The 15,596-nt window shown below is 44.6% G+C and overlaps 1 protein-coding gene across 1 annotated transcript; it reads left to right on the top strand.

Annotated features, from left to right (window-relative positions):
- Positions 1-472: 472 nt before the first annotated feature.
- Positions 473-1,414, top strand: LOC138092987 (olfactory receptor 5AN1-like). Its single transcript, XM_068989070.1, has one exon. The coding sequence runs from the start codon at positions 476-478 to the stop codon at positions 1,412-1,414; it is 939 nt and encodes a 312-aa protein (XP_068845171.1). The 5' UTR covers positions 473-475.
- Positions 1,415-15,596: the final 14,182 nt, after the last annotated feature.

Here is a 15,596-nt window from a genome sequence, read left to right as displayed (position 1 = left end):
AAATTGCCTTCCCTTGTGGATCAGCTGGTAAAGAATCTGCCTGCAATTCTGCAACTGCAGAGACACCAGTTTAATTCCTGGGTTGGGAAGATCTGCTGGAGAAATGATAGGCTACCCAATCCAGTCTTCTTGGGCTTCCCTGGTGGCTCAGCTGGTAAAGAATCTGCTTGCAATGCGGGAGACCTGGCTTCGATCCAAGGGTTGGGAAGACCCCCTGGAGAAGGGAAAGGCTACCCACTTCAGCATTCTGGCCTGGAGAACTCCATGGACTCTGTATTCCATGGAACATTGAGAAGGTACTTCTTGACAATTCAAGATGAAAAGCTGGGGTCTCTCCCTAAGACAGTGGAGCATTTCGACTTTTCCAGTGCTCAATGGGGGAAAACATGTTGTGTATGAGACTTGTAATGCTATCATTTCATGAGTAGGCAATGTATTCTCTTGTCTCTTTTCTGATTTTAGGAGCATCAAGCCAATGATTGGAGGAGGAAATATCACAGAGATCACTGAATTTATCCTTTTGGGATTCTCAGATTTCCCCAGAATCATAGTAGTGCTCTTTGTCGTATTCCTGGTGATATACATTTTGACCCTGACTTGGAACCTGTCACTCCTCATCTTAATAAGAATGGACTCCCACCTCCACACCCCCATGTACTTCTTTCTCAGTAACCTGTCCTTCATGGACATCTGCTACGTGACCTCCACAGCCCCCAAGATGCTCTACGACTTCTTCCAGGAGCGGCAAACTATCACCTTAGTGGGTTGTGCTGCTCAGTACTTTGTGTTCTCCACCATGGGGCTGAGTGAGTCTTGCCTCATGACCACCATGGCTTATGACCGATATGCCGCCATTTGTAACCCGCTCCTCTATTCGTCAGTCATGTCGCCCACTCTCTGCGGTCGGATGGTGCTGGGATCCTACTTGGCTGGACTCTCGTCTACTATATTCCAATTGTGTTTCATGCTCCAGCTCCAGTTCTGTGGGCCTAATGTCATCAACCACTTCTTCTGTGACCTGCCCCAGCTGTTAGTTCTCTCCTGCACTGACACATTCTCTGTACAACTCTTTACTGCTTTATCGACAATGATCTTTGGGGTAATAAATGTTTCCATTATCATGATATCCTATGTCTCCATTGTCATCTCCATCATGAAGATCACGACAGCAAGCAGCAGGTCCAAGGCTTTCAGCACCTGTGCCTCCCACCTGACAGCAGTCACTCTCTTCTATACCTCAGGTATGTTTGTCTATTTGAGTTCCAGCACTGGTGGTTCCTCCAGCTTTGACAGATTTGCATCAGTCTTCTATACGGTGGTGATTCCCATGCTGAATCCTTTGATTTACAGTTTGAGAAACAAAGAAATCAAAGATGCCTTGAAGAGGTTGCAAAAGAAGAGACTGTGTTGCTAAAGTCATAGGTTGAGATTTTTGATAGATTTGTCTTTTTAGAATCATCTTAACCCTCAATAATATTCCTATGAATGGACTATAAAATTCCTGGTGCCTTTGACAAAGAGGGCTTAATTCGATATGCAACATGCCAATATGGACCAACAGCTGACTTGTTGCCATATGAACACGATATCTTTACGTCTTGGAGGTTCATAGTTTTCATCCTACATGAGGAGTGGCCTCAACATTTATTAATATATATGTATTTGTGAAACATTAAGGTTTAGAACCTTGCTGCTTCTTTTTTGCTTGTGAGAGGGAGCCCTGTTCCATCCCAGCCTTCTGACCCTGAAGGAGAGATCTGACAGAGGCCCCAGGACTGAGGAAACCTTGTCCCTCAAATATTTGGATGTAGCATAATCCAGACGTGGTGCTCACTGATGTCCATTCTGGGCGTCTGACAAAAATGAAATGGAACACAGAGGAGAAATGTGTCTTTGGACAGAAACAAGGTATACAATTGGCTTAGTTGTGCCTCCTGGGAAGATCAGTCTGAGATAGTTTATGCTTGTGCAAAGCCTCTTTGGGGGCTTAATATCTACTAAAATTTTGATTACATCCTAGTTTCCACCAGCTGTAATCTAAGGAAGGAGCAGGTGATTTGAATCATAAAGAGAAATGGAATGACGCACGTGGTCCCTTCAGTATCGTTTACTCATGAGTCTGATGATGTAATTTCTTGCAACTGGTATCCAGTGGGGATTTCTGATGGGAGATGATATTCAAAATCCATGTCACAGCCAATAGCAATTTCTGCCACTGTGGGACTCCAACTTTTCTTTCTCTTCCACCCTCCTTAGCCTGGAAAATTACTCTGTTTGACATAGCCAATGGGATCGGATCACCCAATTATTTCTGACCGCAAAAGGATCTATTAAAATTTGATGTGAGGAGACTTGTGTGGGAAATTATTGTAATAATAGCACTACTGAATATTCAATATTGCAGGGAGTAAAAACAAATATGGAAATTGAAACAAATATGGAAATTGGTATACGTCTTTTCCTCCCGTGTGTGTGCCGTGTTTTATCTCCTAGAGATTTATGGCTGCACGGGGTGACATGTTGGTTGGAGTAGAATTGATAGTGTGGCTTAATGCTGTTTATTCCCAGAAATCCTCAGGGGCCAGGAGACAAAGTAGTGGGATGGGCAGTGTTCCATCGGTTCCATTGTTGAAGAAAGGCATAAAGATTTTGGTCATTGAGGTCTCATTCAAAAGAGGAACAGCAGGTGTAGCAGCATTCACTATTGATTTGAAACTTGAACAAACTGATATAAACTAGATGTCATTTACATTTACATATTACCCTTGGAGATTCACTGGGCTCTTAATGAATGTTTGGGAGGTCTCATTTTCAATGAGCTGCATGAACTATTCTGTTTAATTAAGGACTGTAAAGGCAGGTGTATTTGAAGTCTTTGCCAAATCTTCCATGAGTTTACACATGTATAAGATTTAGAAAGGGGGGATTGTTGAAACTCTGGTGGGTGGGGCTTATCCTATGATAAGGAACCTGTAATACGAATAAAGGATGTTTTGCCCTCCCATTCAGGTATTTGTGGTTGCTGTGTAGTTGCTAAGTCGTGTCTGACTCTGCAACCCCATGCACTGCAGCATGCCAGGCTTCCCTGTCCTTCACTATCTCCCAGAGTTTACTCAAACTCTTGTTCATTGAGTTGGTGATGCCATCCAACCATCTCATTCTTTGTTGCTCCTTTCTCCTCCTGCCCTCAATCTTTCCCAGCATCAGATATATATAGGTTTTTCTGAAGCATTGATGTAAGAGTCTGTTCTTAAGGGGCCATGATGACTTCCTTAGGAGACAGAACTCTGTTAGATGTTAGTGCATGGAAATGCAACTAATTTCTGTACATCAATTTTATATCTTGTATGTTTACTGAATTTATTGATTACTTATGCCAGTTTTTTGGGGGAGTCTTCAAGATTTTCTCTGGGTGGAATTATATCATCTGTAGTTAATGACAAGTTTACTTCCTCCTTCATCCTTCAGATCACATTGTTGTAATTCTGACTATAGCACCCCACTCCAATACTCTTGCCTGGAAAATCCTAGGGAAAGAGGAGCCTGGTGGGCTGCAGTCCATGGGGTCTCAGAGTCAGACACGACTGAGCTACTTCACTTTCACTTTTCACTTTCATGCACTGGAGAAGGAAATGGCAACCCACTCCAATATTCTTGCTTGGAGAATCTCAGGGACGGAGGATCCTGGTGGGCTGCTGTCTATGGGGTCGCACAGAATCGGACATGACTGAAGTGACTTAGCAGCAGCAGCAGGAGTTATCATTTATCTTGTGTTATATATTTGCATATGTTTTCATGTTACTATTAGGTTGGCCAAAAAGTTCAGTCGCATTTTACTGTAATGTCTGGAGTTTTCTCCAATCTCGTGTAACTATGCCAACTCCACACACTTGCTTCCCCTTGCAACTGATACCTTCAGCTTGTATGTCTTCTCTGGTTCTTGCAGCTTACCAGGTTGGCTACTGACAACCTTTCTTTCGTTTTGCAGTGTGGCAATATAGCTCAAATTGTGGTTTTTCCCTTGTCCCTAGAGCATGGTCCAGTTTTCTGAGTGTGTTTATTGTTTACCAAAGTTCATTCTCCTGTCACACCTGAGAATGTGCACAATGAGCTGATGCAGTTGGGGAACACATGTGTTAGAACTTGGGGCGTTGAGTTCACTTCAGGCCAGATGTGAGCATCCTTAGATGAAGTTCTCACAGTCATGGTTGGGCTTCCTGCAGGAGTCATGAAAACAGCAGAAAACAAATCCTTTTAATGATATTCTTATCTTCCTCTTTCCCTATCTCTTCCCTCCCCCAGTCACGAAGATCCTGCCTTAGGACTCTGGGTGCTGTGACAGAGAAACACATTCCTCTACAGAACTCTACAGACGTACAATCACCCTACCCCTCTGCTTCCTGGGAGACACTGTTGCCAGCTAGTTCAGCTCTGTGCTCTGTTGCCTTGTTGGATGGGTGGCAAGGTCCTGCTTCTTCTAATGGACACAAAGTCTTTTTTTCCCCTGCTCCAATGGAGTCAGGGTTCCCCAGTGGCTCAGTGGTAAAGAATCTGCTTTCAATGCAGAAGCTGCAGGAGACTCAGATTCATTCTCTGGGTTGGGAAGATCTCCTGGAGAAGGGCATGACAACCCACTCCAGTACTCTTGCTTGGAGAATCCCAAGGACAGAGGAGCCTGGCGGGCTACAGTCCATGCGGTGGCAAAGAGTCAGACAGGACTGAAGTGACTCAGCACATTAGCAGAGCACACATCAGCACATCAACGGGATACTAAAATCTCTCCTTGGGAATGCTGAACTTCTGCAAAGTCTCTCTCATCCATGGATGTCAGACCAACCCTATCATTCTTGCAGTTTTCCCCAGTCACAGCCAAGAGGGGTCAGGGCCAGTTGGCTGGCTGTTGGTTCTGCAGCCATGCCAAGATCTGTATGCCTATTATCCGACGCACAGGTGGGAAGGACTCTGCTCAGGTCTGTTGGCATATAGTGCTGGATCCCACAACTCCTCAAAGGTGCTTTTATTCGCGGATGGTGGTGGTGGTCTAGTCACTAAGTAACGTCTGACTCTTGCGACCCCATGGATATAGCCCACCCACCAGGTTCCTCTGTCCATGGGATTTCCCAGGCAAGGATGCTGGAACAGGTAGATGTAGGGAGAGGGCAATTTACCCAAGGTGGCGTGGTCAGGCTCTCGCTCCACGTTTTGCAACAGCTGAGCTCATTTACAGCACTGCGCATGCGCTCAGGAGGTACTGGCTTGGTCGGGAGCTGCTTTGTGCTGTAGGCATATGCGGGCTCCACCCAAACCAACCTGCCGCATTACTGCTGTGTTCCCGCCGTGTCCGCTGGGTCAGCCAGAGAGGAGAGAATGCAGCATGTCTACTGCTGCGGCTGCTGATCAAACAGGCGAGAATAACCGTATCTGCAGTTCCTAGGGCACCTCGAGTCTCTTTCCAGCCTCTCAGCTCTCACCTTGCCTGCCCTGGGTTCAGTGAACAGTGCTGACAGTGAGGACAGCAAGACAACTGGCATCAGGAGCAGGATCAGTGACAGAGTCGCCATTCCCTTCTCTAGGGGTCTTCCCGACCCAGGGTCGCAGCCGCGTTTCCTGTCTCTCCTGCATTGCAGGCGGATTCTTTACTGCTGAGCCACCAGGGGAGAGAGATGCTGCTTTTCCATTGTTGAAAGGGGGAATAAAAAGAAGGAATGTCATGACACAATAATGCTGACTCACTCTGTTGTTTTGTAAGTTTTTAAAGCTTCAAATATGCTGTATTTAAAAAGAAAAAAAACGTGAAATTTTCGACAAGATAGCAGATTTTACCCTGGCATCTTTTTTGTTTACATTATGTATTTTTTAATTGAATGATAACTCCTTTACAGAATTTTGCTGTTTTCTGTCAAGCCTCAACATAAATCAGCCATAGGTATACATATATTCCTTCCCTCTTGTACCTCCCTCCCGCCTCCCGCCCCATCCCACCCCTCTAGGTTGATACAGAGCGGTGTTTGAGTTCCCTGAGGCATACAGGACATTCTCTTCGACTATCTATTTTCCGTACGGTAACGTAAGTTTCCATGTTATATTGCCCTGGCATTTTGCTCATTCCCAATTACATTGCACTGAAACGGCGGGCAAAACTTGCATATAGTGAATTATCCTTATTACGACTGAAGTGAGAGATAATGAGAGTCCATCCGTCAGGAAATTTGAGTAATTTCTAATGTCACTCTACTGATTGTATGGGACTAAAGCATCTTATGTGGCAGAAAGTGACGCTTTGTAAATTCTCTACTGACTTCCTCTATTTAGAGAGGGGATAGCACTGAGTAGACGTGAGCTGAGGAATAATCAGGAGAACTTCAATAACTTAAAAAACAAAACAAAACATTAACTAATGCTACTCAAACCAAAAAAAAATTTAAAAAGATGTAGTGTGTGTGTGAGTTAAACTCACTTCTTAGGAAGGGAAATTTTATAAAATTATCACTTGAATAAACAAGAAAGTTAGGGTCTCACCGGATTAGCAGTGAGCACTGCTGTATAGCAAGGGCTGGAAGGAGTATTTATGGAACCTATGGAATTCACTGGGGCATATCATGATGTTTCTGGGCCTAGAGAAGGGTTGACAGGCAATTGTGGAAACCAAAAGCTATGGAGAGCAAGGTAACTCAGGGCTCAGCCTCTTTAGGAATGTAGGGATGGTCTAACCCTCTAGATAAGCAACCTCAGTTCAGTTCAGTCACTCAGTCGTGTCTGACTCTTTGTGACCCCATGAATTGCAGCACGCCAGGCCTCCCTGTCCATCACCAACTCCCGGAGTTCACTCAGACTCATGTCCATCGAGTCTGTGATGCCATCCAGCCATCTCATCCTCTGTCGTCTCCTTCTCCTCCTGTCCCCAATCCCTCCCAGCATCAGAGTCCTTTCCAGTGAGTCAACTCTTCGCATGAGGTAGCCAAAGTACCGGAGTTTCAGCTTTAGCATCATTCCTTCCAAAGAAATCCCAGGGCAGATCTCCTTCAGAATGGACTGGTTGGATCTCCTTGCAGTCCAAAGGACTCTCAAGAGTCTTCTCCAACATCACAATTCAAAAGCATCAATTCTTCAGTGCTCAGCCTTCTTCACAGTCCAACTCTCACATCCATACATGACCACTGGAAAAACCATAGCCTTGACTAGACGGACCTTAGTCAGTAAAGTAATGTCTCTGCTTTTGAATACACTATCTAGGTTGGTCATAACGTTTCTTCCAAGGAGTAAGCGTCTTTTAATTTCATGGCTGCAGTCACCATCTGCAGTGATTTTGGAGCCCCCAAAAATAAAGTCTGAGACTGTTTCCACTATTTCCCCATCTATTTCCCATGAAGTGATGGGACTGGATGCCATGATCTTCATTTTCTGAATGTTGAGCTTTAAGCCAACTTTTTCACTCTCCTCTTTCACTTTCATCAAGAGGCTTTTTAGCTCCTCTTCACTTTCTGCCATAAAGGTGGTGTCATCTGCATATCTGAGGTTATTGATATTTCTCCCAGCAATCTTGATTCCAGCTTGTGTTTTTTCCAGCCCAGCGTTTCTCATGATGTACTCTGCATATAAGTTAAAAAAGCAGGGTGACAATATACAGCCTTGATGTACTCCTTTACCTATTTGGAACCAGTCTGTTGTTCCATGTCCAGTTCTAACTGTTGCTTCCTGACCTGCATACAGATTTCTCAAGAGGCAGGTCAGGTGGTCTTGTATTCCCATCTCTTTCAGAATTTTCCGCAGTTGATTGTGATCCACACAGTCAAAGGCTTTGGCATAGTCAGTAAAGCAGAAATAGATGTTTTTCTGGAACTCTCTTGCTTTTTCCATGATCCAGCAGATGTTGGCAATTTGATTTCTGGTTCCTCTGCCTTTTCTAAAACCAGCTTGAACATCAGGAAGTTCACAGTTCACATATTCCTGAAGCCTGGCTTGGAGAATTTTTGAGCATTACTTTACTAGCATGTGAGATGAGTGCAATTGTGCAGTAGTTTGAGCATTCTTTGGCATTGCCTTTCTTTGGGATTGCAATGAAAACTGACCTTTTCCAGTCCTGTGGCCACTGCTGAGTTTTCCAAATTTGCTGGCATATTGAGTGCAGCACTTTCACAGCATCATCTTTCAGGATTTGAAACAGCTCCACTGGAATTCCATCACCTCCACTAGCTTTGTTTGTAGTGATGCTTTCTAAGGCCCACTTGACTTCACATTCCATGATGTCTGGCTCTAGATGAGTGATCACACCATCGTGATTATCTGGGTCGTGAAGATCTTTCTTGTACAGTTCTTCTGTGTATTCTTGCCACCTCTTCTTAATGTCATCTGCTTCTGTTAAGTCCATACCATTTCTGTCCTTTATCGAGCCCAGCTTTGCATGCAACCCCACGTCCAAGGAGTGGTGGCTGCACGGGCACAGGAGGGCCTAGAGGAGCCATCCCACGTTGAAGGTCAGGAAGGGCTGTGGTGAGGAGATACCCCTCATCAAGGTAAGGAGCAGTGGCTGCGCTTTGCTGGAGCAGCCGTGAAGAGATACCCATGCCCAAGGTAAGAGAAACCCAAGTAAGATGGTAGGTGTTGCAAGAGGGCATCAGAGGGCAGACACACTGAAACCATACTCACAGAAAACTAGTCAATCTAATCACACTAGGACTACAGCCTTGTCTAACTCAATGAACCAAGCCATGCCCTCGGGGCAACCCAAGACGAGTGAGTCATGGTGGAGAGGTCTGACAGAATGTGGTCCACTGAAGAAGGGAATGGCAAGCCACTTCAGTATTCTTGCCTTGAGAACCCCTTGAACAGTAGGAAAAGGCAAAATGATAGGATACTGAAAGAGGAACTCCCCAGGTCAGTAGGTGCCCAATATTCTACTGGAGATCAGTAGAGAAATAACTCCAGAAAGAATGAAGGCATGGAGCCAAAGCAAAAACAATACCCAGCTGTGGATGTGACTGGTGATAGAAGCAAGGTCTGATGCTGTAAAAAGCAATATTGCATAGCAACCTGGAATGTCAGGTCCAAGAATCAAGGCAAATTGGAAGTGGTCAAACAAGAAATGGCAAGAGTGAACGTCGACATTCTAGGAATCAGCAAACTAAAATGGACTGGAATGGGTGAATTTAACTCAGATGACCATTATATCTACTACTGCAGGCAGGAATCCCTCAGAAGAAATGGAGTAGCCATCATGGTCAACAAGAGAGTCCCAAATGCAGTACTTGGATGCAATCTCAAAAACGACAGAATGATCTCTGTTCACTCCAAGGCAAACCATTCAATATCATAGTTATCCAAGTCTATGCCCCAACCAGCAATGCTGAAGAAGCTGAAGTTGAATGGTTCTATGAAGACCTACAAGACCTTTTAGAACTAACACCCCCAAAAGACGTCCTTTTCATTATAGAGGACGGGAATGCAAAAGTAGGAAGTCAAGAAACACTTGGAGTAACAGGCAAATTTGGCCTTGGAATGTGGAATGAAGCAGGGAAAAGGCTAATAGAGTTTTGCCAAGAAATGCCATAGCAAATACCCTCTTCCAACAACACAAGAGAAGACTCTACACATGGACATCACCAGATGCTCAACACCGAAATCAGATTGATTATATTCTTTGTAACCAAAGATGGAGAAGCTCTATACAGTCAACAAAAACGAGACCAGGAGCTGACTGTGGGTCAGATCATGAGCTCCTTATTACCAAATTCAGACTGAAATGGAAGAAAGTAGGGAAAACCGCTAGACCATTCACGTATGACCTAAATCAAATCCCTAATGATTATACAGTGGAAGTGAGAAATAGATTTAAGGGCCTAGATCTGACAGATAGAGTGCCTGATGAACTATGGAATGAGGTTCGTGACATTGTACAGGAGACAGGGATCAAGACCATCCCCATGGAAAAGAAATGCAAAAAAGCCAAATGGCTGTCTGGGGAGGCCTTACAAATAGCTGTGAAAAGAAGAGAGGTGAAAAGCAAAGGAGAAAAGGAAAGGTATAAGCATCTGAATGCAGAGTTCCGAAGAATAGCAAGAAGAGATAAGAAAGCCTTCTTCGGGAATAAATGCAAAGATATGGAGGAAAACAACAGAATGGGAAAGACTAGAGATCTTTTCAAGACAATTAGAGATACCAAGGGAACATTTCATGCAAAGATGGGCCCGATAAAGATAAGCAACCTAGACCATCTGAAATAATGGCTAAGAGTGCAGGAAATCTGAAACTGGTTGAGGAGGGATAAGATTCCTTATATGGAACCTCAGATCTAGCTGCTGGGATAAGGAAGGTTACTTGCTTCTTAGCCCTATTGACTGTACCTCCCCTCTTGGGAGGAAGGGATGGCATCTCGTTCCTGACAAAGTAGAGCCTCCGTATTGTAACAGTGGAACTGGACACAGTCAGAGGCTGGGCTGGATGACTCACAAGCTGGAATCAAGATTGCTTGAAGTATCAACAATCTCAGGTATGCAGATGATACAACTCCAATGGCAGAAAGCAAAGAGGAACTCAGGAGCTTCTTGAGGGTGAAAGAGGGAGTGAAAAAGCTGGCCTAAAACTCAATATTAAAAAAAATTTAAAATTATGGCCTCCAGTCCCATGACTTCATGGCAAATAGAGGAGGAAAAAGTGGAAACAGTGACAGATTTTATTTTCTTGGGCTCCAAAATCAATGCAGACTATGACTGCAGCCACAAAATTAAAAGATGCTTGCTCCTCAGAAGAAAGGTTATGACAAACCCAGACAGTGTATTATCACTTTGCTGACAAAGGTCCATAGAGTCAAAGCTATGATTTTTCTAGCAGTCATGTACGAATGTGAGAAATGGATCATAAAGAAGGCGAACACCAAAGAATTTGAACTGTGGTGTTGGAGAAGACTCTTGAGAGTCCCCTGGACAGCAAGGAGATTAAACCAGTCACTCCTAAAGGAAATCAACACTGAGTATTCACTGAAAGGACTGATGCCGAAGCTCCAATACTTTGGCCACCTGAAAGGAAGAGCCGACTCTTTTCAGACCCTGATGCTGGGAAAGACTGAGGGCAAGAAGAGAAGGGAGTAGCAGAGGATGAGATGGCTGGATAACATCGCTGACTCAATGGACATGAGTTTGAGCAAACTCTAGGAGACAGTGAAGGACAGGGAAACCTGGTGTGCTGCAGCCCATGGGGTAGCAAAGAGTCAGACACGACTTAACGACTGAACTACAGGAGGTATGAACAGATATGAGCAGTGAAGGTGAAAGTCACTCAGTCACGTCTGACTCTGTGACCCCATGGACTATACAGTCCACGGAATTCTCCAGGCCAGAACACTGGAGTGGGAAGCCGTTCCCTTCTCCAGGGGATCTTCCCAACCCAGGGATCAAACCCAGATCTCCCACATTGAAGGAGGATGAGCAGTGAAATTGTTATCAATTTCAGATAGCTCACTTCAGATATGCTGGGATGCACCTATTTCTGGTTTTTGTTTGTTTTTGTTATAGACTCAGTTGTTGCTGTTACAGCCAACCTGCAAGGCTTCGAATGCATCTCACTTGGGCAGGGTCTGACTGTATCCTGCCTCGTGCTCACTCCCTCTGTGTGTGCACGCTGTTGCTTCAGTAGTGTCCCAGCTCTTCGCGACCCTGTGGGAGGCAGCCCGCAGGCTTCTCCCTCCGTGGGGTTCTCCAGGCAGGAATACCAGAGTGGGCTGCCATGCCCTCCTCCAGGGGGCGGCCCCCACCCGGGGCCCCAACCCTCCTCTGTCTGCTGCGCCTCTTCATTACAGGCGGGTTCTTTACCGCTGAGCCACCAGGGGAGCCCTGCTCACTCCCGCTATTCCACGCAAAATGGTGACTGTGTCTGTGACCTAGGAGAGAATAAATATCTAAGTAATTGTTCTGCCGCCTTGTTCTGTTATTAGAACAGGTACGAATACATTCTCCAGCAAGAGCCGTCTTGTCTTGTTGCAGTGAACAGTGTTAGGGCAAGGAGAGAGAGAAAAAGGACCCTTCATATGGCAGGTGCACAAACTTAAAACTAGAAGCCATGTTTAAACAAGCAGCGCAAACCCCAGTGGGATTCACTCACTAGAGAGGAAAGTAGAAGCAGACAAATTCCTTTGAAAACCCACCGAGTAGCAAGTAACAACCAGGAGGAATTTGTAGGACCTGTAAGCATTTCTCACAGCTCTCTATAAGTACTTGGAAAGGCGAGCCAGGTAAAGCACTGGACACAGGTTGGATACATTTGTGCCTTCTAAATCTGGGTATTAAAAGGGAATAGGCAATATAACCTCTGGGTTATAGAGGTTGTAGAGCCAATTAACAATGCTGTCATAGTTTAGTTACACACAGTGACTCAGGCATACATATACATTCCCCCAAACTCCCCTCCCATCCGGGCTTGCAACCATTCTATTGATTAAGTAACTGAGACACAGCAAGATTAAGTCAAAGAATCAAGGTCACAGACCTTGTAAGTAACTAAGTCAGAATTCAATCCAAGCAGTTCCACCCAGAGACGGAGAACATAATCACCACAACTACACTGAATGACTCTTCTGATAAGGCATGCAAATGTTGGATGACCATACAGTTTGGTTTGCCTGGGTCAATGCTGCTTAATGCTTGTTGTCCCTATATGATTATTAGTAACTCCTTCTCATGACCAAGGTGATCCAGTTTTAATAGTGAATAATAAGATCACCCTGCATTGAGAGCCCCTTTCAGATCTCATGACTAAAAATCTAGAAAGGAAAATTGGAGCTTGATTCCATAAGGTTGTGAGGTGTCTGTGCTAATATGGAGGAACGGAATCAGCTGGGATCATTTCTCCATTTCTTCTTCCATCCGGCACTCTAGAGAATAATTAACTGAGAGTGTTGTTTTTTTGTTAATTGCTTCCTCTTTCTTCACACTGGACCCTAAGGAAACATTTAAGGGAATCTTGAGCTGGAAGTGCCTCTCTTACAGCAATGATTAGCAGGAGCCAAGGCTGAAAGCATGGAGCCTAGGGAAGCCAACCTCTCCATCCAGAATGTTCATATTCCATTCATGTCCTCTGATTCCTGAGAGAACTCTGCATGTCTGGGCATCTAGAGTGTCATCAAGATACAGGTCCAAGAAAAGGCCGCTGTAGCAGCAGCATCTCCTAGGTTCTGCCAAGACACGCCTGGCAGAAAATCTACAAGAATATCTGGGTGGGTAACATCAGAATGGGACCATCTGGCATGTTCTGTTTTCCTTCTTGCAACCTTGCTCTCCTACGCACTCAACCCAGAGACTTCGCATACCCAGGTGCAGCGGCTGTTTTTATTTTTTCGCAGTAACCATGCTTCTTCTCCCTTATCCCAATGGGATTATTTGAATTATAACAGAAACTGAGGTGTTTAAGCCTAAGGAAGAGCGTCTGATGTGGGATCTCAGATATTAGCAAGTGAGTGGGGAGAGCAAGGTAGGATAAGACGCCTCCAAGCTGGGCTGAGGAGCCCCAGGCTGTCACCACCAAATACGCCGTCTTCCCTTGTCGAAGATTTTCAGTTAGTAAATACTTTGGGGGGCATAATCATTATGGTTGTTCATTATTAATGTAACAACTCCAGTTTTGGAGAGCTTACTGTGTGACCAGCACTCTGTAGGTGGTTTAGTTGCTAAGTCATGTCCGACTCTTGAGACCCCATGGACTGTAGCCCTCCAGGCTCCTCTGTGGATGGGATTCTCCAGGCAAGAATACTGGAGCGGGTTGTCATTTATTTCTCCAGGGGATCTTCCTGACCTAGGAATCGAACCCGGGTCTCCTGCACCACAGGCAAATTCTTTACCAACTGAGCTATGAGGGAAGCCCAGCACTCTACTACATGTTTTAAAAACTAATTGTATTTGTTTATTGGCCATGCTGGGTCTTTGTTGCTGTAGGGCTTTCTCTAGTTGTGGTGAGTGGGGGCTACTCTCTAGCTGCCACGTGCGGGCTCCTTGTTGCAGAGGCTTCTCTTGTGGAATACGCGCTCTAGGGCACGTGGGCTCAGAAATTGTGGCCGTGGGCTCGGTAGTTGTGGCCCGTGAGCTCAGAAGTTGCAGCTCCCAGGCTCTGGAGCACAGGCTCAATAGTTGCGGTGCAGAGGCTTAGCTGCTCTCCAGTGTGTAGAATCTTCCTGGATCAGAGATCACACTCATGTTCCCTGCATTGGCCCGTGGATTCTTTACCACTGAGTCACCAGGGAAGCCCTGTATAACATACCTAGTAGGTTTTCACAAGCACCCTGTGTAGTGATAAATTCTCCCTGACAGATGAAGAAATAGAGCCACAGAGATAAAATGATCTGCCAAAAATCACGAAGTTGGTAAATGATGGAGCCAAATGTACTGTGCTTCTCCCTAATTCTGCTTATATTCATCAGCGAAAGTTGAAACTGTTGCTTAGTCTGAAAGAGAGTAGCCAGAGGGGCTCGAGGGGCTTCCCCAGTGCCTCAGTTGGTAAAGAATCGGCCTGCAGTGCAAGAGACCCCAGTTCGATTCCAGGGTTGGAAAGATCTGCTGGAAAAGGGATAGGCTACCCAGTCCAGTATTCTTGTGCTTCCCTTGTGGCTCAGCTGATAAAGAGCCTGCTGGCAGGGCAGAAGGCCTGGATTCGATCCCTGGGTTGGGATGATCCCCTATAGAAGGGAAAGGTTACCCGCTCCAGTATTCTGGCCTGGAGAATTCCATGGAGTGTATAGTCCATGGGGGCGCAAAGAGTCAGACAAGACTGAGCGACTTTCACTTCCAGAGGGCTTGCTGTGATTTTATTCCAAAGCAATTTGATGGTGTTATTTTGCATAAATATACAATTTTACCCACCTTTAAAAATATCAAAAATTATTCTTGGCTGCCATATTTGCAGACCTGAGGGGTATTAATCATTGCAATAGCTGAAGTGGGAAATGACTTACTTTAGCTCGAATTTATACTGAGCCAGTGTGGCTTTTTGACCCAACTCTTCTGATTTTCTTTGTTTATACTTTTAAAATGATTTTGAAACAGTAAACAACTTATAAATTTAATTAAACAGTGCTATAAAAATCACTAGAAAATTAAGATAGAGACACAAAGTTTTATTTATTTACTTATTTTATTATTTTTTACTAAAGTGTAGTTGATTTATAACGTGTTAGCAAAACAATTCAGCAAAGTGATTCAGTTATACATATAGACAAGCTCTTCGCCATTATGGTTTATTATGGGATATTGAATATATTGCCTGTGCTGCACAGTGGGGCCTTATCTATCTATTCTTTGGGCACAGTAGTTTGTATCTGCTGATTTATACCCCACCCCCCTTTGGTAACCATAAGACTGTTTTCTATGTCTGACTCTGTTTCAGTTTCATAAAATAATTCATTTGAATCATATTTTAGACTCCATATATAGGTGATGTCACATGGTATTTGTCCCTCTTTTTCTGACTTACTTCATTTAGTATAACAATTGTAGGGAAGGAGACACAAAATTTGCAGAATAGTATGATTTTTAAATTACCAGCCCTGGAGCCAGCCTACCTGAGTGGGTTTCCAAGTCTGCTGCTTATTAGCATTGGGGTCCTGCACAAATTCCTAA

Source organism: Capricornis sumatraensis, chromosome 16, assembly GCF_032405125.1.
Source record: "Capricornis sumatraensis isolate serow.1 chromosome 16, serow.2, whole genome shotgun sequence".
NCBI classification, from domain to species: Eukaryota; Metazoa; Chordata; class Mammalia; order Artiodactyla; family Bovidae; genus Capricornis; species Capricornis sumatraensis.
The sequence above is the reverse complement of the archived record's forward strand: the minus strand, read 5'-3'. Positions and strand labels throughout refer to the sequence as shown.